The sequence below is a fragment of the Dromaius novaehollandiae genome, chromosome 10, assembly GCF_036370855.1.
Source record: "Dromaius novaehollandiae isolate bDroNov1 chromosome 10, bDroNov1.hap1, whole genome shotgun sequence".
Lineage (NCBI taxonomy): Eukaryota > Metazoa > Chordata > Aves > Casuariiformes > Dromaiidae > Dromaius > Dromaius novaehollandiae.
The window spans coordinates 345,586-370,369 of record NC_088107.1 but is presented as its reverse complement, the minus strand read 5'-3'; the positions used below and the strand labels follow the sequence as shown (position 1 = coordinate 370,369).

At 66.9% G+C, this 24,784-nt stretch overlaps 4 protein-coding genes across 4 annotated transcripts; 3 read left to right on the top strand and 1 right to left on the bottom strand.

The window, feature by feature from the left end:
* Positions 1-6,318: 6,318 nt before the first annotated feature.
* Positions 6,319-10,878, top strand: MFAP1 (microfibril associated protein 1). The gene is made up of 9 exons (XM_026119681.2): positions 6,319-6,517; positions 6,648-6,867; positions 7,458-7,587; positions 7,964-8,151; positions 8,716-8,824; positions 8,898-9,058; positions 9,343-9,502; positions 9,876-9,965; positions 10,125-10,878. Exons 1-9 carry the CDS (start codon positions 6,439-6,441, stop codon positions 10,305-10,307), a joined length of 1,320 nt encoding a protein of 439 aa, XP_025975466.1. The 5' UTR covers positions 6,319-6,438; the 3' UTR covers positions 10,308-10,878.
* Positions 10,879-11,779: 901 nt separating this feature from the next.
* HYPK (huntingtin interacting protein K) lies at positions 11,780-13,296 on the bottom strand. Its single transcript, XM_026119676.2, has 4 exons — positions 13,055-13,296; positions 12,703-12,758; positions 12,250-12,301; positions 11,780-12,013 (listed from the first exon to the last, which is right to left on the bottom strand). The coding sequence occupies exons 1-4, from the start codon at positions 13,238-13,240 to the stop codon at positions 11,918-11,920; spliced, it is 390 nt and encodes a 129-aa protein (XP_025975461.1). The 5' UTR covers positions 13,241-13,296; the 3' UTR covers positions 11,780-11,917.
* A 1,325-nt stretch (positions 13,297-14,621) lies between these two features.
* Positions 14,622-19,061, top strand: SERINC4 (serine incorporator 4). Its single transcript, XM_064517719.1, has 11 exons — positions 14,622-14,672; positions 14,794-14,934; positions 15,477-15,655; positions 16,255-16,334; positions 16,440-16,533; positions 16,598-16,809; positions 17,200-17,295; positions 17,367-17,493; positions 17,916-17,988; positions 18,208-18,509; positions 18,845-19,061. The coding sequence occupies exons 1-11, from the start codon at positions 14,622-14,624 to the stop codon at positions 19,059-19,061; spliced, it is 1,572 nt and encodes a 523-aa protein (XP_064373789.1).
* A 1,498-nt stretch (positions 19,062-20,559) lies between these two features.
* LOC112994985 (ras and EF-hand domain-containing protein-like) lies at positions 20,560-24,565 on the top strand. The gene is made up of 14 exons (XM_064517758.1): positions 20,560-20,635; positions 20,854-20,928; positions 21,075-21,190; positions 21,610-21,678; positions 21,829-21,910; positions 22,156-22,229; positions 22,298-22,496; positions 22,645-22,737; positions 22,862-23,003; positions 23,070-23,151; positions 23,370-23,484; positions 23,891-24,001; positions 24,072-24,148; positions 24,281-24,565. Exons 2-14 carry the CDS (start codon positions 20,857-20,859, stop codon positions 24,375-24,377), a joined length of 1,329 nt encoding a protein of 442 aa, XP_064373828.1. The 5' UTR covers positions 20,560-20,635; positions 20,854-20,856; the 3' UTR covers positions 24,378-24,565.
* The last annotated feature ends 219 nt before the right edge of the window (positions 24,566-24,784 follow it).

Genomic DNA, 24,784 nt, shown 5'->3' with positions numbered 1-24,784 from the left:
TCGAGATTATAAAGCATTAGCAATCGTACAGGAAACAGTCACCTTGGTAACTGAGATGCTGAGAACAACCCAGAAAATCTGGCACAGGGTAGTTTTCTTTGTTAAACTAGGTTAATTTTGAAGGGTGAATATCTGATTATAACATCACTTCAGAAACAGAAACTCTAGATTGCCGAGGTGATAACGACATCTGTCCCCAAAAAGTCCCTACTGGAAACGCAAACTGCTCGAGTTCTGGTAAGTCGGGACTGCCCCCCCCCGGGCCCTTCGTCCCCACCGGCGGGCAAAGCCCCGCGCCGCTCCCGCGGAGGGGCAGCCCCACGCCCCCCCCAGCGTGGCCATCACCGGCGGCCCCACCGCGACGACGGGACCGTGCAGAACTGTCCGTGGTGTCCTGCACGGGTCAGGGCAGGCCCTGCTCGCGCCCTGGCAGCCCTCCCGCTGCCCGGTTCCCTGATGCACGGCCAACGTCTTGAGTTGCTCACGGAGACGGGGGGTCTCCCAGGTCCGTGTGTTTGGAAGCAGGTCCCAAATCTGACGATACCCAGACCCCCGTGGGTGTCCTCAGGTGGCCACGTAGCCCAGGCTGTGCCCAGGCAGGCCACGGAGCTGCTCCACCTGGGTCTTATTGACATGCCACGCTGGGAGAGGAGCAGACAAAGGGCCTCCTGTCACCCCCGCGTGCTTATCTCGGTGCTCGGGGCAGGCGACCGGGAAGCGCCTCTCTGTTGCATAAACTGTTAGCTTTGGACCTACGCAGCTGACCTTTCTTCGCTGCTGCCAAAGCTAACACCTGCACCCCGGGAGCACCTGGAGCGCAGGATGAGGCCTCGCGCGTGAAGGACGTCTGCTTTCCAGCAGCCCCTCCTGGGAGGCTGCCCAGGGCCTGGACAGCGGAGCAGTTAGTGCTGCATCCGTACGGTTCCTGTTCCTCCCCGGTCTCGCCACCGCTGCTGGGTGCTTCTCTGCTTTGCCGTTCCCTGTAGGCAGCAGCTAAGGGGATGAGGTAGCCGCCACGGCTGTCTGCAAGAACCCGTGAACCTTCCCCCTTAGTATTTCACCGGTTTTGGTTGCCGTTCCTTAGAGGTATCCGCGCATTCAAGGACACAGCCAGGAGCTGGCTGTTCTGCTCAGTGATTCCTAATTGACCGTTTCACCAGCAGCGTTGCTGCGAGTCAGCTGCCTGCCAGCCGTGCCCGCAGCGCGGAGGCTGCTCGGCGTCCCCGGCAGCGCCCGCGCCCAGGCCAGGGCGAGACCGCGCCGCCCTCGTCAGCACCAGGCCCGTGCTCTGGGTGGCATCGTCAGGTTGCGCAGAAAAATAAATAGAAATCAACTTTCACGTTAAAACTGGGTCAATTTTTGCCCTTCTGGTTGCAGAGGTTGCGCAAGCTCCAGCAGTGAGGCAACCGCCAGTCTGCCCGAGCTGCTGGGAAGCCGCGCGGTGACGGGGGCAGTGCCCTCGCCACGGGCACCTGCGTGGGCTGAACCCGGGAACCGGGCAGGGCTGCGGCCGTGCCGCACCCGGCAGCAACGGCTCTGCGGGGCGAGCAGACGGCGAAGCGCTCCAGGGGCTCCCGCACGGGAAGGCGGCAGGGGAAGGACAGAGGGCCCTCACAGGCAGAGCAGAAAACCAAACAAACAGCAGTTGTAGCACACGGAGGACATGCAGAGGGACCAAATCAATAACTAAATATTTACCTAGAGCGCAGTGGACACACTGCCTACTGTTCCCATGCAATCCTCCCCTGGCAGAGCAGGGGCGAGTCTCAGCCCTCTCTGCTGTGCTGCAGACGTTTCCCCAGCCCCCCTTCCTGCACAGCCTGGTCCCTTTCCCGAAGCTCGGGATGCCGATCCTGCTTTCCCCTGGCGCCTCTCCAGCCCCTTTACCTCGCGCCGCCTCCCTGCCGGCAGCTACCCGCAGGCTCCCGAGACGGCCTTGGCGCCCCTGGAGCAGGGTGCGGAGCTGCGGCGGCCACAGCCCCCGGGCCGGAGCTGCGTCTGCAAGGTCCCGACGGCTCACGAGGCTCTAGTCATAGCCACGCTCCCAGACATAACATCTTGTTGTGGTCGCACACACGGGATTCTCGAGATCCACCCCAACCACCCTGACCTTGCCTGCGGTAGTTTGCAGACACAAACAGCGGCAGCTCAGAACAGCGCTGTAACTTTATCTGCCTCCTGACTTGTCACCAACAGCCATAAGGCTGCCAAGGTATCACAGCCACAGCCTGTCACACCGTTGCCCTTCTTCTGGGCTTCGGTGCTTTACACCCTGCCATCTCGTGCCCCACGTACAACCTGTTCGAGTCAAGGGACGTCCCTGTCCGGCCTGAGCACCACGAGGTCCGTGCTGCGGTTGAGGCCGCAGCACAAACGGCAGTGCAGACAGGAACGCAGGTGCGCGCATGCAGGAGACACCAGGGCAAGGGCCCACGGCAGCCCGCGGGCAGGACCCCTGCACCTCCTTAGGCTTCACCGGGGGGTTGTACATAGACACGACAGAGAAACCTAGTCCAAAGCCTGGCAGGCAGAGGCTGCAACCAGCAGGTTGACAAAACAGCAGGGAACGGAGCTGCCGGTGCTGGGTGCCGGGGCGCAGCGAGCTCGCCAGCCGCACACCGCACACCGCCCCACGGCAGCCCGGGCGCCGCGGGCGCGGGGAACGGGCAGCTCGGGCTCACACGGCCCCGCGCGGACCACCAGACCGGCCTGGAGGCCCGGGGCTGACACGCCGCTGCCGGCCCTCGGGGCTGGGGCTGCAGGGGAAGGTGGCGGGGGCTGCTGCCCAGAGGCACGGGCTCTCGCCAGCCTGCCTCCCCTCTCCCCGGGGGACCCGCTGCAGGACGAGCAGCGACGCGGCCCCTTCGCGCCCGGGCAAGCACACCCTGCCCCGCGCGGGCCGGCTCTCTGTGCCCAGGGGCTCTGCAGGACCCTGCCCGGAGGAGACCTCTCTCCGCAGCAATAGCTCAGGCGACGCCAGCATTGGTTTCTGCAGCTTGGCTGTGGCTCTCAAGGGCACACGGGGCAGAGGGGGCATGTTGCAGGCTCAGGGCTGCTTCGTGCCGTTGCCTCAGGCTCCTGCAGTCACACAGAACTGAAGCCAGCCAGGGAAAGCACATCCCTGTTTGCTGAGTTTAACTCCACCTGAATGGGACGTTATGTGCTTTGTGTGCAATTCCCGAGCTTTCCTTTAACAGTTAGGTCTAATTGTTTCACCTACTGAGTCATATGTTGAAGCTCACTCCTTGCCATGGTGACACTGGATTCATTAGGTGGGAACACACTGTGACAACCACACAAGATTAATATCTCGTCAGATGATCAAAGGCAGAGCAGGGAGCTCTGCTTGTCATCAGGACATAAAGGCCAGAAACACCAGAGAGCTCTTGCTTATTCCTGGGCATCAGTTGCTGTAGGATTATAAAGCTACTAATGCCTGTCTGCGAAGGCAAACTGCAAGCTGGGGGGACTGGAGACCCTCAGCACTGGGGTCCTGCCAAGCGCTCCATCGCTCCTCCTCTCACGGCTCTGCACCCAGGCTGCCCAAATCCCCCGGCTCCCGTAAGCACACCGGAGCACAGCAGCTCCTGCGAAGGCAGCAAGCTCTGCCCGGGTCTTGCCAGCAGAAACGGGTTGTCTGAGACGCGCAGCTACCGAACAGCGCTGCAGCAAGTGCCTTCATCCAGCACCACGGCGCGGGCCGAGCCCAGCGTGCCCTGGCCGAAGGCGGTCAGCGCTGGGAGATGGGCTGGCTCCGCGGAGCTGCCCCAGCCCCAGGGGCCTCCTCACGCTGGGGTCTGCCACTCAGCCTGCAGCCAGACGATCAGCCGTGCCGGCGGGAGCTGCTTTACCCAGCTGGCTCTGCCCTGCCTCTCGCAGCGCGCCAAGGACAAGGCGAGAGGTTCCCCCACGAGAGAACCGGCCACGGCAGCAGCCTGGAGACCTCTGCAGCAACCCCGGGACCCCCCGCTGCCCCCGTGAGCAGGGCCTGGACCGGGGGCAGTGCCACTGCTGAGAACCCTTTCTGCTGCTTCCTTCCGCACCCCGGACTTCTCCACTCCCTCAGAACAGTAAATTGCACTGGCTAAATCAGATGCTCCCACCAGGAAACCTCCCAGCCTGCAGCCCAGGACACCAAAAGAAGAGAGTTTGCTGTATCTCCTTCGGGCACATGCTCCAGTGCTGAACCACCAACTGGGAAAACCCACTTGCTTTTGGATCTCCTGGGTGTCCAGCTCCAGCACTGCCCTCACACCCCGCGGCCGGCACAACATGCCCACGCGGGCCCCTGCTCGGGGTGTGCGGGGCGGCTGCCTGGCACACGCACTGCTAACACAGCGCTCATCCCTCCCCGCTTCCCGAACCCCTTCGCTACAAGACGTGCTGCAGACTGGCTCAAGTCCTGCAGCTAGGCTTCCTGGAAGACAAAAACCTCTTCCTTTCTTTCAAGGCAGCACAAAACTGCAGACGTCGCCTTGGTGGTTTGTGACATAGTTTGCCCTACTTCAAGAGAAATCTTATCTTCTGTGCCACAGATGCCACAGAAAGCAGGGCAGCTCTTGCAAGCTGATCAGTTCCAGGACTGCCCGCTTTTCCTCCGTGAACTCTAGCACCTCCTCGGAGGCAATGACTGCGGCGAACGTGCGCTACGTGGGCAGCACCCTGCCACATTCAGAAAATCCTTCACCCCTGCGATGAAACAGCCGTGCCCCCAGCCCCTTCCTGCCACACACACGCCACAAACCTCCTGTCACTGGCACTGGGGAAGCCCCAGGAGGTTCTTCAGTGGCAGCAGGGGGGAAGCTTCTCCCCCCGCAGAAAAGCAGGAGAGTCCCACTCCCCCGGGTACGTCAGGCTCTGGCCTCCAGGCGTTCGTGGTCCTGCAGGGAGAAGCGCTGCTGCGTAGGCAGCCGCGAGGGGCTGGGTGTCCTCACGGCCTGGGAGGACACAAACCGGGGCAGCCAAGCGCACGCTCGGCTTGGTTTGCTGCCGGCGTACAGAGCAGGAGGCCCTGGGAGAAGACGGATCAATGCGGCGGCCAAAGCTGCCGCAGCGCCAGGCTGCACCTCAGGTCAGACGCCAGCCCCAAGACCCAGCACGGCTGGCAACGGGCACAGCACGAACCCATGACAGGTTCTGCAGTCGGACCCTGCCATCCACCCAAAGAGCAACAGGTTCCCCCGGCTGTGCTGGGAGCTCTGCGACCCCACCACGCACAGGACGTGTCCCACAGCCCGGCAAGCCCCCACAGGAGCTGCGGGGACAGCGGCACCACAGAGGTGCTGACGTCCAGCACCCACATGGCAGCACAGCGGCTGCAGGCTCGGCTTTTGCTGCTCATCGTTTCCACTTTAGCCCTGCACGAACGGAGAAGGAGCAAGAACTTACATCAGGGGCTGATCATCTTTTCTGTTCAGAGTTCAGGCATTAGACCAGGATACCACGAGCATCCGTGGCTCAGTCCCCTCTCGTGATGTAATAGTGTATTTTACCTAGTCATGCTACCTAGGGCAAACAACTCAATACCAAAAGGCTGGCAACGGGCAGAGACCAGGACCCTAAAGCCAAAGGCCCTGACCACCAAGACGCAGATTAGTGAAGATGTGACCAGACGCCGCCAAGTAAATTGCACTACTTGCACGGCAAGCGGCAGATGGCCGGAGCCCAAAGCCTCTGCCAGGACGTCCCGAGGGAAAATTCCTCAGCCGGCTCAGCAGGAAAGCCCTGCTCACGTGCTGCCGCGCCTGAAAGGCTCCTTTGTGGGAGCCCCGCGCAGCAGGCTGCTCCGCTGGCGGCTTATCTTAATGCTTCGGGGGACCATGGAAAAACGCACCACGTTACGCAACAGAACAAAGGCGCCTTCCCGCCCCCGCGGGCCGAGGGCCGAGGCCCGGGGCGAGCTGACGGCTGCTGCCTCAGCGCCCGCCGACCCGGCTCCCCGGCAGGGGGCGGAGCAGGGGGCCCGGAGCCGGGCGGGCCCCGGCGCCGCCGCCCGCGTCCGAGGGGCCGGAGCTTCGCTGCCCGGGGCCGGGGCCGAGCGGAGCCGCTCCGCCGGCGAGCACCGCGGCCACGACGCCGTTAACACTTCCCGCCGCCCGCTCGCCCCGCACGGGGCCGGGCCAGGCCGCAGCTGCGCTCCAGGCGGGGCAGCCACGCGGCGCCGGGAGCGCCCGGCCCGGCCCGGCCCGAGGCGGCGCCGGGAGCCCCCCGCCCTCCCCCGCAGCCGGCACCAGCGCAGCGACAGCCCCACGCCGCGGCGCGCCGGAAGTGACCCCCGCGATATCGTCAGTTCCGGCTACTCGCTAGAGGGTGCGGGTCGGCTGCGGTTCCGGCGGAAGGAGGGGTGGGCGCAGTTCCGGTTCCGGGGGAAGAGGGTGTCAGCCGCCGCCGACAGAGCTGCTGTTGCTGCCGCCGCCGTCGTCCCGTCCCGCCGCCGCCATGTCGGTCCCCAGCGCCCTCATGAAGCAGCCGCCGATCCAGTCCACGGCGGGCGCCGTGCCCGTCCGCAACGAGAAGGGTGAGCGCGGGGTTGGGGGCGCCGGGGGCGGCCCCGGGGGGGAGCCCGAGCCCGGGCCTGGCCCTGGCCCTGGGCCGGGTCGCGGTGTCGGCGGCGGCGCGGGCCACGGTGACGGCCGCTCCGCCCGCAGGCGAGCTCTCCATGGAGAAGGTGAAGGTGAAGCGGTATGTGTCGGGGAAGCGGCCCGACTATGCGCCCATGGAGTCCTCGGAGGAGGAGGACGAGGAGTTCCAGTTCATCAAGAAGGCCAAGGAGCAGGAGGTGGAGCCCGAGGAGCAAGAGGAGGAACTCGCCAACGACCCGCGGCTGCGGCGCCTCCAGAACCGCATCAGCGAGGACGTGGAGGAGCGGTGAGCGGCGCCGCTCCCCCGTAGGCGGCCCTGGCCCCGCGATGCCGGGTGGATGCCGGGCAGGCTCCCCAGCCCTTGCGGGGACAGTCTGCAGCTCCGTCTGTGTTGGTGCTGGATTGTGCCTCAGGGCACTGCTGTGCCGCGAGGATCCCCTAAAGTCAAGGCCAGCGGCAGCCCGGGCACAGCCCCAAGTTCAGGTGCAGCTTTGTTGGCCCAGGGGAACAGCAGGTCGTGAAATAAAAACTAACCCAGCAACATCCCCCTATGCTAGTGGAAACACACGGTTTCATCCGAATCACATTTGGGCAGAGAGTAACCAAGTGCTGTTTATCTTCTCCCATGGAGGCGCTTCAGCTTTCAGCCCTGATAAAGGGGAGGCTTCCCACAGGAAGCTCCGTTTCTACCAAGAACACAAACAGGGAGGAAGAGCCAATACCTGACTGCTCCAGGCTTTCAGGAAAGAACATGCTGTTTTACCCCCAAACTCAGCAGTTCTAGTTTTTACTACAGTCTCATTAAGAACAATTCATAAATCTTTCTGCAGTCTCTTTACATTCAAAGTGCTATAGTTCAATTGGGGTCTGTTACAGGCTGGCCAGACACCGTAAAATTGTGGAGCCTGAAGTGGTTGGAGATAGCGACTCTGAGGTGGAGGGAGAAGCTTGGCGGCTCGAACGGGAGGACACCAGCGAAGAGGAAGAGGAAGAGATCGATGATGAGGTATGCTTGCAGAGCTAAATGGATTTGGCTTAAGAAAGCCCCTGAATGACACAGGCTGGAATAGTCTTTTCCACGGATGCATGGGTTATCTAGTGAAACTGGGAAGTTCCAGGATTTAGGGGTCACTCCACAGCTGGCCGTGACCTAACTCTGGGATGACCTGCCTCTTGCTGTGAGGTGGGACGCTGGGTGAGGCCACCCTGCATCCCGAGGGATGGGCACATCTTCTCTTAACAAGGATGTTCCAGACATGTCACCTCTGGCACAAAGGATCTGAAAGCAATTGGCTTCCTGCCTGAGGCAGAAAGTCTGTGCAGAAGGAAGCGGTAGCAGGGCTGGTCCACTGACTCCTCTGTGTTTGATGCATCTCCATTAGGAGATCGAGCGTCGCCGTGGGATGATGCGCCAGCGAGCGCAGGAGAGGAAGACTGAGGAAATGGAGGTGATGGAGCTGGAAGATGAGGGTAGATCTGGAGAAGAGTCCGAGTCAGAGTCCGAGTATGAAGAGTACACGGACAGCGAGGATGAAATGGAGCCACGTCTCAAACCCGTCTTCATCCGCAAGTAGGTGACGCAACCCCACGGATCAGTCCTGCGTGAGGACACAGGAGTTGGCAGCTGGCCACCAGGCAGAACACCGCTGCTGTGATCCTGCTTCTTAAAATGGGGCGGTAGTGCTGCCTGCCTGGCAAGGGGACATGAGAGCTGCCAGCCTGGCAGGGCACAGCCGAGGAGTAACGGGGGATCGCTGAGCGGCTATGAGCGGCCTCTTGCCGCTGCGTCAGTCACCGCATGGGACCAGCCAGTGGGTTTGGTGGCAGCAGGGCTCCGCTAGAGCGTTTGGGCAAGTGCTGTATGAAGAGCTGGGAAGCTGGCAGAGGGCAGCGCACCATGGCGCATGCCTCGCGCTCACATCTCTACGCACACCTGTAGCTGCAGGGGGATTAGGCAAGGCTGCCCTGGCTTAGGCAACAGCAGGAAGGGGAGAGCCCTGCAACTTGGCCCTTTCTTGGAGAGAGTAAGGGCTGAGGGTCACTGCAGTATGGGAACAGGACAACTCTGTGAGGGACTGATGGGCTGCATGGGCTCAGGCTGAAAAGTAGAAGGCTTTTGTGGTCCTGTTTACAGGAAGGACCGGATCACGGTTCAGGAGCGAGAAGCAGAAGCCTTGAAGCAGAAGGAGCTGGAGCAGGAGGCGAAGAGATTAGCAGAAGAGAGGCGCAAGTACACGCTCAAAGTACTGAGGGGCTGCCTGGGGTGGCACGGGGAGGGTGGGCGCTGCAGCAGGCTTACTTCTGCTTTTGCTGCAGATTGTAGAAGAGGAGGCAAAGAAGGAACTGGAGGAGAACAAGCGCTCGCTGGCAGCACTGGATGCACTTGACACAGATGACGAGAACGATGAGGAGGAGTACGAGGCCTGGAAAGTACGTGAGCTGAAGCGCATCAAACGGGATCGTGAAGAACGAGAAGCGTAAGTATTGTCTCTGCTTAGATTTGTGGCTGAGCGTCAGCAGGCCCAGGCCATGCACCCTGCAGGCCGGCTGATAATTGAGGCCTCTCTTCCTCAGGCTTCCTTTTGACAGCATGTTCTTACTAGACAAAGCACCCCAAACCTCTCCTGTCCACCCTCAGGGTGGCCTTGCTCCGCTGCGGAGTCAGGAAACGTGATCCCTTAAAAAGGCTTCCTGCAGCAGTAGTTGTCCCGAGAGGGTGCTGTGGGGGATGCTGAGTCTGATGGGTTTTTGTCCTGCCCAGCATGGAGAAGGAGAAGGCAGAGATCGAGCGGATGCGGAACCTGACGGAGGAGGAGCGCCGGGCGGAGCTTCGGGCCAACGGCAAGGTCATCACCAACAAGGCAGTGAAGGGCAAATACAAGTTCCTGCAGAAGTACTACCATCGTGGCGCCTTCTTCATGGTGAGCGATGCCGCGGGGCTGCGGTGGGGCGTGCGAGCGGTTCCGCGTGGGGCTCAAAGCTCAGAAGCAGCAGAGTTGTTCCCTCAATGATGTTTGGGCTGATAAATCCTATCCGAACCAAAGTAGCTCTGCAATGGCTATGGATCAGGCTTAGGCCTCTAAGGAGGCCTAAGAGCAACTGCGAGAGGTAGCCCTGGGATGCAGAACTCATGTTCCCCCATCTTCCTGCAGTAGCTTAAGTAGGACCATAAGTACTGTGACAGTCCCCACAAAGCGATGTTGCACGTCCCCAGCAGCTCTTTCCACTGCAGTCAGCTGCCAGTGCTTGCTGGAAGCCTGCAAGCTGAGCAGGTGTGCGTTCTTCCTCCTGCAGGATGAAGACGAGGAGGTGTACAAGAGGGACTTCAGCGCCCCTACCCTGGAGGACCACTTCAACAAGACCATCCTGCCCAAAGTCATGCAGGTGGGTGTGGGCAGGAGCAGAAGGGTGCCGGGCTGCAGCTGCAGCGCAGAGCGGGTGGTAGGGCAGGGAACTTCCCCCACTCAGTGGGGAAGGGCAGTGGTATGACAGAGTCCCCGTGTCTTATCTGAACGGCTGCTCAAGAGATTTTCTGCTGCACAGGTCAAGAACTTTGGGCGCTCCGGGCGCACTAAGTACACCCACTTGGTGGACCAGGACACAACTTCGTTTGATTCTGCGTGGGGCCAGGAGAGCGCGCAGAACACCAAGTTCTTCAAACAGAAGGCAGCAGGCGTACGGGATGTCTTTGAGCGACCGTCAGCCAAGAAGCGAAAAACCACTTAAGCGAGGGACGCAGGACAGTGTCGTGTGGCTGACTGCAGGGCAGAAGGCACTTGTGTGTGCCAGCTACCCAAAAGCTGGCGCAGGACTAGAAGGGACAGAGCATGGTGCTGCCAGGACTTGTCCCGAGCAGCTGCTCCTCTCTGTGCTCCTGCACTGAGCCTCCCCCTCTACGTGGTGGCACGATTCAGTCCCAGGGCTGCAGAGACTCCGCAGACTCATGACCTGAATCTTCTGTGGAGGAACAGTCTGTGCTGACTGGGCCCACAGCCGTGTCACCTTTCCACCAGCAGCAGCTCCCAGACAGCTGATCGAGCCTGTGCAGGAGCACAGCAACTCACCCTGCTCCCAACACTCGTTCTTTTCAAAGGAATTAATGGACTTTACACTCATCTGTTCCAAAGCATCTCCTCATTGCTCGTCTTTCCCCTCCAGTTGTCAAGTTGGGCCCTTTTCTGGTTTGGAACAGCTGTGACACTGTCTCCTCCCCCTCTTCCTGCCGGGCTTTGCTTTTCTACCTGTGCAGTGGGGTGGGACAGGATAGTTTTGAATAAAGCAACTGTTTTCTTATGAATTCTGGCGGTGTCTTTGCAGAGACCTGCCAGGAACTCGGCTTTCCTAGCTGGTGCCTTGCGCTTCGGGCAGCACCCAGGGCTCAGGACCACGATCGCATCCAGCACGTGCTAAACCCAGGGCAGCCTGGCGTGGTGCAGGAGGTGCTGGCCCAGGCAGGGCAGTCGTAGCTGCCTGTTGCCTCGCGGTTCCCTGCTGTTTCCTTACCTTCCTGCCCAGGATGGCTAAGTGGCTGCTCCGGAGCAGCTTCCCCATGGCTCAGGCTCATCCTCCCCCGGGAACGGGAAACACAGGTTTCCCACAGTGATTTGTTGGGCGCAGCACAGCTCTTACCAGTGCCATTAAGGGAACTCCTCTTGTTCAAGTACCCGACTGTTCTCGGTGGTCAGGTGCCAAGAGAGGCCGAGGGGACAGAGGGAAGGGCCGGCTGCAGGCTAGCCCCCACCTTCGGGCTGCTCAGTCTAGACCTGCTATCGGTCAGTGTCCCAAGACCTGAGTTAGCCTAGATTCATACAAAGGCGAGAACAGCCATGACGCCGTGTTTCCCCTCTCGCACGGCTGCACTCCTGGCTAGTGCATAAAACAGAAAATAAACTGACAGGAACCATTAGCCTCTGGGGAGACTTGCTGAGCTCGGGAACAAAAGGACCGGTCCAGCAGAAGCCTGTGACACCTCACGAGAGGAGTCCAAGATTGAAACCACAAAGAAGATCCGTACCAGCGTTCAGGCAGGGTCAGCTTATCCCGAGAAGGGTGAGCAGCCACCACCCGGTTACAGAGCCTCCCTCGGGCATTACAGCCTGACACCAGCACCTCTTCCTGACGTGCCAGCACCACACGTATCACCAGGATCTGCCGAGCGGGGAGCGAGGGCTCAGCTCTGCGTGAATCACAGTCATGGCTCACTCCAGCTGGTGCCTTTATTCAATAATTTAACACACGCAGTCCGCAGCCGACACGGCGCCGGCCGAGGGGCGGTTGGGCGAGGCCGTGCCGGGGCAGGCAGCGTCAGACGCGTGCGGCAGTCCCAGAGGACGGGCTCAGTTGGTGAGGGTGATCAGGGCCTCCACCACGTCCCCCATGTGCTCCCGGAGGCTGCGCTCAGCAGCTGCCCGCGAGATCTCCATCTCATTCATCTGCGGGAAAACGAGCAGAGCTCAGCGCAGCAGACGCAGCTGGGGCTCTGCGAGAGGGCAGCAGCAGCAGGAGCTGCCCCGCTGCCGCCCCGGCCTGGTCCAGTGCCGCACGCGCAGCCCAGCAGACAAGTATTTGCCAGCCACATCTTTCGGTGCAGCGTTTCAGTGACGAGACACTGACTGCACGCGAGGTTTGGGACAAGCCACCACCAGCTCAGCTTCCTGCCCGTACTTACAATTAGTTCCAGATCTTCTTTCTTTATGGTGACTTTTGCTAGTTCTTTCTCCCTATAATAAGAGATAGAACAAACCGCCAGTAAATGACATGTTTCCAGATCCCATTACCACCCTTGCACATTCATTTACTTATGACCGGAGAGACCAGAGATGCCTTGCAGAAACACAGTGGTGTGCTTTGGGAAGAGGCTCGGCTCCTCTTGGGGTACACCTGACTTCCCAAGGAAAACCTGACAGCACGTTTGCCACCGTGCAAGGTGGAAATGTAACTGCTGAGAAGCTGGATGTCCCAGTCCCACATCGGCAGTCCCCATGCCTCTGTTCCGAGGAGAGATTCCAACCACTAGCACAAGTGTGGCAGATAGGACAGATGCAGGAGCAAAGGCTGCAAGATGAGCACTTGGAAGATTGCCCACTAAAGCCCCAAATAACATGCAAGGAAGTGCCATTACCTTTCCTGCTTTGCTTTCTGTTCCCTGGACCTCCGGTCTCCAATCACTGACATGGCCTAGCAAAACGAGCAGAGTCACCTCAGCGCACGATACCAGGCAGGTTAATGCTGCGCCTCCACGAAACAGGTCCCGGAGGGGGCTGGGCCGGGAAGGAGGCTCCCCAGTGGGGCCACGCCAGGCGGGAGCCTCTGGCTGCCCTGGGCAGGGCACTCCGACGGTGCTGCCAGCCCCGGCCCTCCCCAAGCCCGGCCCAGCTCTCCCGGCCCCGGCCCTCCCCGAGCCCCTCCGACCCGGCCCGGCCCAGCCCGGCCCGGCCCAGCCCAGCCCAGCCCGGCCCGGTCCGGCCCCGCACCGTCTCCAGGTTGGAGCTCTGGATCTCCTTCTCCTCCGCGTAGTCCGTGACGCGCTCCAGGTCCGCCGCGCCGCTGTCATGCTTCCGCGGCTTCTCGGCCGCGCGCCCGCCCGCCCCGTCGCCGCCGCTCCCGGAGCCGTTGGGCTCCGTCTCCAGCTCCAGCTCCACATCCCCCTCTGCCGCCATCACGCCGCCGGCGCCGCGCTTCCGGTTCCGCTCACGTGCCACTACCGCCGGAACCAGCGAGAGGAGGAGCGCGCGGGGCAGAGAGTAGCCTCAGGCTCTCGGGGCGGGGCCGAGGGAGGGGGCGCGGCCGGGGGCGGGGCCTCCCGCCGGGGCGGGGCCCGGCTCCCGGCACCGGCGTCGGTTCCCCCCGACGGCGCCTCGGCCCGGCCCGGGGGTTGCGGGGCCCCGTCCGCCATCACGCGTGGGGCTGCGGGGCCCCATCCCGGGGCTGCGGGGCCTCGTCCGCCATCACGCGTGGGGCTGCGGGGCCCCGTCCTGGGGCTGCGGCCCTAGCTGGGTCCCCAGGCGGGCGCCTCCCGCCCAGCTCCCCACAGCCGGCCCCTCCGGACCCCTGGGCCATGCCGTCCCAGGGCCTGGTGCCGTGGGGGCAGGTGCCCTGCGAACAGCCCCGGTGCCCCTGTGGTGTCCCGGCCCCTGCCCGCGCCGCGGCCCCGCGCGGCAGACGCCTTCCCGGGCGTAAGCTGCTAAGAGGGTTAAGGACCCTGATTTGGCTCCCGGCATAATCGCGTCTGAGTGAAGGACAAGATCCGCTGCGGTGCTGGAGGCTCCCGGCACAGTAATCACAGCCGCAGCCTAATTGGCTTCCCCGTGGGATAACCGTCCCCGTGGCGGAGATGCCCCGGGCCGGGCCCGCCGGACGGGACCAGCGCTGCCACATGCTGCTGGGAGCTGCTGGGCCTCCCCGGGACCGGCCCTGCTCCGGGAGCCGCGCAGGGTGTGTGGCTGGGATCACGGCTCACCCGCCGGCATGGCCTGGCCCCGAGGCCCGTGGTGGGCTCGGCCCGCGGTGCTGGCATGCGGGACGCTGCGTCTGGGCTGCCCTGCTCGCGTGCCCGGGTGCAGGGCCTCGCACTGCTGGCACACGGGCACCGTGCCGACGCGCCTGCCTGGCCAAGCGGGTGGGCACCCTCATCGCTGCCGCCGGCCCTGCCGCAGCATCCGAGTTCCCTTCCGGCAGTTTGGGTCGGCACCGGGGCCTCGCACGGGGCCCTCCGCAGCCACGCTCACCCCACAGCACCCGAACGCCTGCCCCGTCCAACAGTGCCCAGGGCCCGTCCTGGCCGTGCCCCGCCAGCACGGCTCCGACCGAGCCGCCCCACTGCTCTCCAGCCTGAGCTGGGTGCCGGGTACCGGGGCCTCATCCTCCCTGCGGGATCGGGGTCCCAGGCAGGGTGCCAGGCGGGGGTCCCAGGCACGTCCCCCACTCCCGGCTGTGTGCCCCAGGGACGGCTCCCGGAGGCGACGCAGGCAGATGGCGGGGCGGGACGAGCTGGCAATCCCCCTAATCCCGTGAGGGTGCCGGGGCCAAGCCGGCCGGGCCATGGCGGGCACTCGGGCACGCAGCCGCCTCCTGCACTTGCTCCTCTGCCAGGTGGGACGGAGCCCCTGTCGGGGCGGGGAGGGGAAGGGGAAGGGGAGCGGGGCTGGGTGGGGGGGTGATGGGCCAGGGCCGGCCCGCGTGGGGTCCCCCTGACCGTGCGTCCCCCCCCCAGCTGTGCTGCGGCTGCAGCCCCTGCAGCGGGCTGCGCGTGTCCACGGCCACCCGCCTGCTCTACACGCTCCTGCACGTCCTCGCCTCCGCCGTGTGCTGCCTCGCGCTGTCCCGCACCGTGGCCCAGGCCGTCCGGGAGAAGGTGGGGCTGGGGGTGGGGATGTCAGGGGGACTGGGGGCACAAGGGATCTGGGGGTCCCGGGGTCCTTGGCTACCCTGGGCACTGGGGATCCCAGGGGTGTGAGATGTCCCGGGGCACAAGCGTTTCTGGGGGTGCGAGGGGTCCTGGGGTACCCTGGGTGCTGGGGATGCCGGGGGCACGAGGGGTCTTGGGGTGCCAGGGATCATGGGATGCTGGGGTTCCTGGGATACTGGGGTTGTGAGGTGTACTGGGGGTACAGGGATGCCAGAATTACTGGGAATCCCAGGGATACTGGGGGTGCTGGGGATCCCAGGAGCAATAGATGTGCCATGGTGCCGGGGTGCTGGAGGTACCAGGGTGCTGAGGGTTGGGGCACGCTGGGGCTGCCAGGCGCACCGGGGCTCCTGTGGGTCCTGGAGATGCTGGGGGTCCTGGGGCGGCTGGGGTACCCGCGGCGCTGGGGGCGGCGCGGTGCCTGGTGCTGGGGTGCCGGCGGGGCCCGAGTGCGGACACACTCTCAGCGCCGCCCCGCCGTGCCGCAGGTGCCCTTCTCGGCGGCGCTGTGCGAGCACCTGGCCGGCGGCACCGACTGCGAGCGCCTGGCGGGCTCCTCGGCCGTGTACCGGGTCTGCTTCGGCACCGCCTGCTTCCACCTGGCGCAGGCCGCCCTGCTGCTCAACGTGCGCTCCAGCACCGACTGCCGCGCTCAGCTGCACAACGGGTACCGCCGGGGCTGGCGCCGGCCGCACCGGGCTGCTGGGGGCCGCGGCCAGGCACCGAGGCTGCACCGGGCTGCTGGGGGCCGCGGCCGGGCACCGAGGCTGCACCGGGCTGCTGGGGGCTGCGACCGGGCACCGGGGCTGCACTGGGCTGCTGGGGGCTGCAGCTGGGCGCTGGGGCCGCACCGGGCTGCTGGGGACTGCGGCCGGGCGCCGAGGCTGCACCGGGCTGCTGGGGACTGCGGCCGGGCGCTGGGGCCACACCGGGCTGCTGGGGGCCGCGGCCGGGCACCAAGGCCGCACCGGGCTGCTGGGGGCCATGGCCGGGCGCCGGGGCTGCACCGGGCTGCTGGGGGCCGCGGCCGGGCACCAAGGCCGCACCGGGCTGCTGGGGGCCATGGCCGGGCGCTGAGGCCGCACCGGGCTGCTGGGGACTGCGGCCGGGTGCTGAGGCTGCACTGGGCTGCTGGGGACTGCGGCCGGGCGCTGAGGCTGCACCGGGCTGCTGGGGACTGCGGCCGGGCGCTGAGGCTGCACTGGGCTGCTGGGGGCTGCAGCCGGGCGCCGGGGCTGAGGCCTCCCCTGCTGCCGCTGCCCGCAGGTTCTGGCTCCCGAAGCTGCTGGTGCTGGTGGGGCTCTGTGCCGCCAGCTTCTTCATCCCCGAGGACAACTTCATCCCAGGTGCGTCCACCCCCGGCCTCAGCTGCCTCCCCCAGCCCCCCAACGGCCCCCGCGGCTGGCGCTGGGTGCCCCACGCCTGCCCCACGCCTCCCCGCTCTCCCGCAGCCTGGCACTACGTGGGCGTCTGCGGGGGCTTCGCCTTCATCCTGGTGCAGCTGGTGCTCATCACCGCCTTCGCGCACACCTGGAACAAGAACTGGTGAGCGCCGGCCCCGGCGGCGCCGCGGGGGGCCGTGCCCGGCCTCACCCCGCTCTCCCGGCAGGCTCACGGGCGCCGCGCAGGACAAGCGCTGGTACCTGGCCGTGCTGCTGGCCACGGCCGCCTTCTACACCCTCGCCTCCGCGGCCTTCTCCTTCCTCTACAAGTACTACACCCACCCGGCTGCCTGCCGCCTCAACAGCACCCTGCTCACCGTCAACGGCAGCCTCTGCGGCATCATGTCCTTCGTCTCCATCACGCCCTGTGTGCGGCTCAGTAAGTGCTGCGGGGCACAGCGTGGCATGGTGCAGCACGGCATGGCACGGTGCAGCACTGCGTGCCGTGGTGCAGCATGGCACGGCACTGCCTGGCACTGCCTGGCATGCCCTGGTGCAGCACTGCGTGCCGTGGTGCAGCATGGCGTGGCGCAGTGTGGCACGGTGCAGCACGGCGCGGTGCAGCTCGGCACCCCGGAGCCTCCGTCATGCCGTGCTGCGGGGCTGGCTGCCTCCTGGTACCAACGTGCAGGTGCCTGGGGAGGACTCGGCCCTGGGGCGCCCACTGCCCCATCCCACGCCCCGCGCAGGGCTGCCGGCAGGGAGCCGCGGGAAGGGACCCGCCTGCCGGCCCGCGGGGCTTCGGCGAGGCCTGGCCCTCTCCTTGCAGAGCAGCCGCGGTCGGGGCTGCTGCAGGCCTCCATCATCAGCTGCTACGTGATGTACCTCACCTTCTCCGCGCTCTCCAGCCGCCCCCCGGAGCGAGGTGAGCGCTGGGGCCGCCGCGGGGACCCGCTCCCGCCGGGGCCGGCCCCGTCTCACCCCTGCGTCCCGCAGTGCTCTACCAGGGCCAGAACCTCACCGTCTGCTTCCCCGGCGTGCGGCAGGACGAGCTGCAGGCAGAGGACACCACCGTCGCCGTCCTGGGGGCTGCCATCATGTACGCCTGCGTGCTCTTCGCATGGTGCGTGAGCCTCGTGGCACAGCGCTGCGGCACGGGGCGGCAGCTCCACGGCACGGCTCGGCCCCCCGGTGTGGCTTGGCCCCCCGGCACGGGGCGGCGGCCCCCCGGCATGGCTTAGCCCTCCGGCACGGCTCGGCCCCCCAGCACGGCTCGGCCCCCCGGCACGCTCCCCTCCCGGGCACAGCCCCCCCCGGGCACCGTCCCATCCCGGCACGGCCGGTGCGAGTGGCACCGCGTGGGCCCATCACGGCTGTGGCACGGCTGGCAGAGCCGGGGGCCACCCGGGCCACGTGGCGTCCCGGGGCCGGGCACGGCGAGGCGCCTGCTGTGCCGATCCCGGAGCGGGGCCGCGGGGCGGCGGGGGCCCGGCACGGGCTGCCGGGTGCCTCGTGTCACCGGCTGCTCCTCTGTCCTGGCCGCAGCAATGAAGTCTCCTACCTGGCCGAGGTGTTTGGGCCCCTCTGGATGGTCAAAGTCTACAGCTTCGAGTTCAAAGTGAGTGCGGCGCTGCCCGCAGAGCTCCCTGCCGCGGACCCCCCCGGCCCCAGCCCTGAGCACCGGCCCTTGGCCCCCCCGGGAGCCGGGGCAGCAGCAGGCTCCTCCGCAAAGCGCGGGGGCTTTTCCATGGCGCAGCCCCGCCGGCCCGGCCCAGAGCCCACCGGGGCTGCCCGTCCCCCCGCCGTCGCAGCCTCACTGCCCCGAATCGCTTTGCAGAAACCCTCCTGCTGCTTCTGCTGCCCGGAGAAGATGGAGGAGGAGCTGCGAGGTGTGTGCAGCGGCAGCGGGAGCCGGCGGCGCGGGGGGCTCGGCACCCTGGGCGCCTGCCCCAGCCCGCGGCTGCCCTCACCCCGCTCTCCAGGGACCGAGCAGACGTGCGAGCACGCGGAGGAGCCCGCCGCCGCACCGTGCCTCTTCCAGGACGAGCGGGACCGGGTGGTCTACAGCTACTCAGCCTTCCACTTCGTCTTCTTCCTCGCCTCGCTCTACGTCATGATGACCCTCACCAACTGGTTCAGGTAGGGCCCTGCTCTGCCAGACGGCCCTCGTGTCCCTTTGCTGGTGCGAATGCAGCTGCCCTGGGCACGATGTGCCCAACCGGCTCCTGCGTGCAGGGGGAGGGAGGGACGGGCGCTGCAGCGGGGCGGGTGCTGCAGCGGGGCGGTTGCTGCAGCCGGGTGGGTGCTGCAGCGGGGCGGTTGCTGCAGCGGGGCGGTTGCTGCAGTGAGGGCTCAGCATCCGCGGCAGGTGGACGTGCCCAGAGCCGCTCGGTGACCCGGCGGCTGCAGCCGCCCCGGGACCCCCCCGCTCCTGCCTCCCTCGGGCACCCCGACGCCTGCCCTCTCCCCACCAGCTACGAGGACGCGGTGCTGGAGACCACCTTCACGCACGGCAGCTGGTCGACCTTCTGGGTGAAGGCGGCCTCGTGCTGGGCCTGCGTCCTGCTCTACCTGTGGCTGCTGCTGAGCCCCCTGTGCCTCCCGGGCTCGTCCCAGCGCCGGGGCGGCAGCCCGTCCCTGCGCGTGCTGCGACGACGACGCGCCCCGCAGCGCATCAGCGTCTCCGCGTAGCCCTGCGGGGACGGGCCGCACCCGGCCCCACGCGGCAGCAGCCGGGGCTGTGCCCTGGCCCCGCTGGCGCCTCCGGACCGACCGTCCTCGGAAAAGGCTGCGCCCGGGAGCCGCCGCCCTGGAGCCGTGACCGGGCACGCTGCTGCCTCGCTGCCGGGGATGCGGCTCCGGCACTGAGCCAGAGCCCCCCGCGCAGCGGCCGGAGCCCAGACCGCGACGGAGTCTGGCCACCGCCACGGTGCTCCCGTCCCCTCCGGGAGGCAGGTCCTGCCGGCGCGGGCTGCGTCTGGCTGCCCGGGGAGAGGGCTCTGCCCTGCCGCAGCGCCGCGTCCGGCACCTGCCTGGCCCTGCCTTCGCTGTACATAGCTCCTGGAATACATTTTTACGTAAAGCTCTGAGCTGATCTGTGCCGTGTCCCCTCCCGTGCGCGCAGCAGCCACCGAGCTGGGCGCAGAGGGAGCCAGCAGCGCCCCAGCCCCAGCCCCAGCCGCCACGGCCCGGGGTGGCTCCGGGGAGACAGGGACGAGCAGCCGGGAGGGCTGGAGCAGCCGGGAGGATGGCCTGGCGGGGGGCTAGCAGGCGGTCAGCCCACGGCCGGTGCCCGTAGCGCGCTGCCGGTCCAGCCCCGGAGGAGCCAGTCCTCACCCGGACACAGGGACACACGAGGCTGCTGGGCTCCAGCACGACGCGGTCCTGGGCACACTGGTCCGAACCGGGGGGGCTGCTGGCCGTGGGGCACGGCCCGGGCACAGCTCCCGCTGGGCACTGGGAGGTGGTGCGGAGCCCCGGGGGCCCGCGGCCACCCCGGCACGCAGCTGCAGCGCTCGTGGGAAGGGCGTCCCGTGCCCGACCCTCCCTGGGCAGGGCAGGAGGCCGGAGAAGAGGGTGGGAGCCCGGCCTGGATGTGAGCACCCGGACAACTGGCCCCATCGTCCTGTCCCAGCCCGTGGCCAGCACCAGCACCCAGGCCCTGTGCCCTGCGCCAGCACCACGGCTGGTCCCGTCCCGTCCCATCCCATCCCATCCCGTCCCGTCGCATCCCATCCCGTCCCGTCCCATCCCATCCTGTCCCACAGCAACGGCTGCCCCCTCCCCGGGGACCACAGTCCTGCCATCCCAGACACGTCCCGTCACGCGCCCTTCCGGGGGGCTCCGGGCGGCAGAGCGGCCCCCCCGCAGAGCCGCCCTCGGGGCTCCGAGCAGCAGCGCAGTCGGGGCACCCGGTGCCGGTGCCGGCGCTGCCGGGGCAGCGGCAGCTCGGGAGAGGGGCGCGGGGCAGGGCGGGGGGACGGGGGGCCGCCCGGGGGGGGCGGCTGCCAGAGGCGGGGGCGGGCGCGGTACCGGGAGCGGTAGCGGGCCCCGCCGCAGGAATGCGTCGGCCCGTGCCCGCCCCGCCCCGCCCGCAGAGCAAACACGGCCGGGGCGGCCCCGGCGGGGCCCACGCGGCGGCGGCGGCTGCCGGACGGGCCGGCGGCTCCGCGCGGGAGCCCGGGGGGGGGGCCACCAGGCCGGGGGTCCTGCCCGGGCGGGGGTCCTGCCGGCCCCGTACCCCGCAGCACCCGGCCCCGGAGGAGGTGAGTGCGGGACCCCCGGGGCTGGACGGGGCGTCCCCGGGGGGCGCGGGGCTGCCCGGGCACGGGCGTTCCCAGAAGTTCCCATCCCATCGGGGTGGCTGCAGCAGCGGGGCCGCCCCGGGGGTCTCCCGTGGCCCCACCGGCAGCGGCGGAGCCTGGCCGGGAGCAGCGGGCACCGGGCTGGGGGCTGCGGCTCAGACCCCCTCCCCGCCCTGCAGGACATGCAGGGACGCAGGCAGGGCTCCGGCGACGGCATCGCGCGGCTGCAGCACCAGCTCGGGGATCTCACGCAGGTGGAGTCCGGGGACGGAGCTGGGGGGGTCCCCGGAGCCGCGGGACCCGTGTCTCCCCGCCGTGCACGGTGGGTGCGGCCAGCCCCCTCCAGCACCGGGCCGTGCGGGCGAGACCCCGCGACGGGCACCCGTGTCGCCCCGTCCAGGAGAACGAGCAGCTGCGCTTCACCCTGCTCGAGGCCGAGACCAGCGTCTCCCAGCTGCAGGCGGAGCTGGAGCAGCTGCGCAGGGACCTCTCTGAGCAGGCCAAGCAGCAGAAGAGGTGACCCTGGGGGGCGGGGGGGGCGGGGGGGGCAGGGCTGCTCCCCGCCCGGGGAGGCTCCGCCGCACATCCCCACGTGCGCCCCAGCCCCGCAGGCAGGGAGGCCCCAGCCCCGCAGGCAGGGCTGTGCCAGCCCTCGGCTTGGCAGCCTTTTCCTGCCGCCCTGGGGCAGGGCCAGGCCCAGCCCGGGAAACGCTGCCCTGCTCAGCCGCGTCTTGAGCACCAGCAGCAGGGAGCCTGTCTGCGGCTGCCGGCAGGTCCCTCCAGGCCTCTTGCTGGCATCCCCTGCGGCCCGGGGTGTCCCCGGGGCCTCTGGCCGCGCCAGCCCCCCTCCCACCCCCAGGACTGCCTGCCGGGCTCGGGGCAGGTCCCGCTCGGTGCCCGTGCCAGCTAGCGGGGCGGATGCCCTCTCTCCGCAGGGAGCAGCTGATGCTGAGGGAGGTGGCCGAGGAGAACCTGGCCTTCACCAGCTACGTCAGGACGCTGCAGTACGTAGGGGCCCGGCCGGGCAGCGCTGGCGTGGGACAGCTGCAGGTGACAGGCTGGGACGTGCCTGCCTGGGGCCGCCGCCACGGGTCCAGCCCTTCTCCGGTTTGGTCCCCGTGACTGCCGGGTCTGACGCGGCTCTCGCTTCTCAGAGCCACTAACAGGAGCCTGTACGAGAGCAACAGCTGCCTGCGCTGGGCGCTGCGGCTTGGCCCGGACGGCAGCCCGAGGGAGGTGAGCCTCCAACCCCTGCAGAGCGGGGGCCAGTGCCGGGCACCAGCCACGTGCGCAGGTGGGCTCAGGGCTGCCCTCGCTCGCTCTGCCTGTGCCCCCAGGGCAGGGGGGCTGCACGCGGGGACCACGGGAGCCCCGGGAGCTGGGGGTGCCCCGGGCCTGCCAGGCTCCCGCTGCTCCCCGGCCCACGCCGGGAGCAGGAGGGCCGCGGGGCACCCCATGCCGAACGTCTCGTCCCCCTGCAGTTGTCACCCCCTGCCCGACACCACAGTCCTCTCGCTGCGCCCTTGCGTGGCCCGCTGGAGGGCACCGACGGCAGGTGAGCGAGCAGGGCCGGGACAGGGCCGGCCACGGCTGCCCCCTCCCTGAGCGCTGCCTCTGGCACAGGTACCCGGGGGGCACCTCGCCCAGCCCGCTGCTCCCCACTGCGGCCCCCCAGGCGGGCAGAGACCCGGCTCGCAGCAGCCCCGGCCTCGGGCGGCAGCAGAGCTCGGGCTCCAGCACGGACACGGCCTCGTCGCTCAGCGGCGCCGGGAGCGAGAGCTCGGAGGATGCACCTCCCGCCAGCCCGTGCTCGGACACGGAGGTGACCAATTTGCCCGGGGCCTGGGCTGGGAAGGGATGCGAGTCTGCTCGCCTGCAGCCGGCAGAGACCTGCAGCGGGGCTGGGGCTGCCCAGGCGCCCCAGACGCTGCCCCGGGCTCACGCCCTGCAACACGACGTCTGCCACCCAGCAGGCACCCGCCCCCCAGCCAGGCGAGGCAGAGGGACCCTGCCACCCCGCAAGGCACTCCAGCAAGAGGAGGCTTCCTGCCTTCGCACCAAAGGTGACCAGCACCGCCCTGGCAGGGCACAAATAACGAGTGGGGAGAAAAGCACAGGGTGGGCAGCGCACGTGCTGCCCTGGCACAGCACCACGTCCCACAGAGCCTTTCTGTTTATTCCCCTCAGGCACCAGAAGCTGCAGAGGAACCCGCAGCTCCTTGTCCCGTTTACCGGCTGGTGCTGGCCGGAGACAGCGGCGCTGGGAAGTCCAGCTTCCTACTACGCCTCTGCACGAATGACTTCAGAGGAGACATCCCCAGCACGCTAGGTACCGAGGACCACGGCGAAGGGGCAGGGGAGCGGGAGAACAGCACCTGACGCTCTCTGCTCTCAGGGGTGGACTTCCAGGTGAAGCAGCTGCTGGTGGATGGGGAGCAAACCACCTTACAGATCTGGGACACAGCTGGGCAGGAGAGGTGAGAGGGGCCAAGGCTCCTGCCGCTGATCTGAGCCAGCAAAGGCCACTTCTGCAGCTTCGGGCAGGCCGGGGGCTGCCAAGGTCACTGCACCGGCACGGCGGCTGTCCTCGCTGCAGAGCGGCCCTCGGTGCAGGGCCGGGAGCACGGGGCCAGGCGCAGCCCCCGCAGCACGCCGGAGGGCCTGGCCCCGCAGCACTGACACTTCCCGGCACCAGATTCCGGAGCGTTGCCAAGTCCTACTTCCGCAAAGCCCACGGCGTGCTGCTCCTCTACGACATCAGCTCCGAGAGCAGCTTCCTCAGCGTCCGCCAGTGGATCGAGGACATCAAGGTAGTGGGGAGGGTCTGACAAGCACCAGACCCTCCCGGAGAGGGGTAGGAACCTTGAGGCTTCCCCACGAGGCCTGGGCTGGGCTGTGCCCCAGGCGGTCTTAGGGAAGCAGAACTGAAGTAATAGCAAGTTGGACCATTTCTTAAGCAAGGTCCAAGGTCAGCCTTTGGGAGGAACCTTTTTGCTTTGGGGGTGGTGGTGGTTGGTGTTTGCTATATGGTTTAACACTGCGCTCTTCGACCTGGGTGCCGGGGAGGGCTGGGTGCCGCACAAGCGTGGCAGGAGGCAGCCGAGCTCCGCAGCCGCTGGAGCAGAGCACGCCGCAGGCGAGGACTGTGCTGGCCAGTGCTGCGGCTGGAGACCGCTGGGCCCCGCAGTGCCCTGAGCTGCCCTTCCCTCCCCGTAGGGCACCGAGAGCCCACTGCCACTCATGCTGGTTGGGAACAAGATTGACCTGCGCCCCGGACTGCCGGAGGCAGGAGGGGTCCACACGACCCACGGGGAGAAGCTGGCCATGGTGAGCAGACACAGCTCTGTGCCACAGGGTGGGCAGGGACACCACCGACACAGGCTGTCCTCCTCCTCAGGCCCATTCAGCCCTGTTCTGCGAGACCAGCGCTAAGGACGGGACCAACGTGGTGGAGGCCGTGCTGCACCTAGCCCGGTGAGGAGCCCCTGCCCTGCCTGGCGGGGAGGCAGCTCACCCAGCGGCAGGAGGGCTTGCACTGGTCACCCGGCTCCCGTCCTGCTGCAGGGCAGGCAGGACCTGCTAACACTGCTGCTCTCGACCCTGCAGGGAAGTGAAGAGGACAGCAGCCCTCGGGAAAGGCGACAGCGCCGGACTGGACCTCAGCATTCCTCCAAGGGCAGCTTTGAGCTGCTGCAGGACCTAGTGCAGGAGACAAGCAGGCTGCTGGGCCTCACAGCCCCACCACAGACAACTACCCGCTCCATCTGCTCTTACCCTACAGCACTGTCCACACAGTTGCTGTGGAACAGGCAGCTCGCCCCGTTCCAGCTTCCAGACTAGAGGTGTTTTCTCTTCCTTTGTAAGTAAACTTTCACAGCTTGCTGGCTGAAATTGCTGTCTGTGTGGAGAAGCAGCCAGGGAAGTGGTACCCTGGCTTTACCCAAAAGGGTTCTTTCTCTCTAGGCTGGGCCCTGAGCCTTGCCCAGTGCCCTACCGCCCTGTCTCACCCTCCCTAACATCTCCAGGCCAGGGAAAAAGATGTGAGGAAACAGTACCCATCCGCTGCTGCTCCTGGCATCCCCTTCACAGCATGGCCCATCACCATCCCCT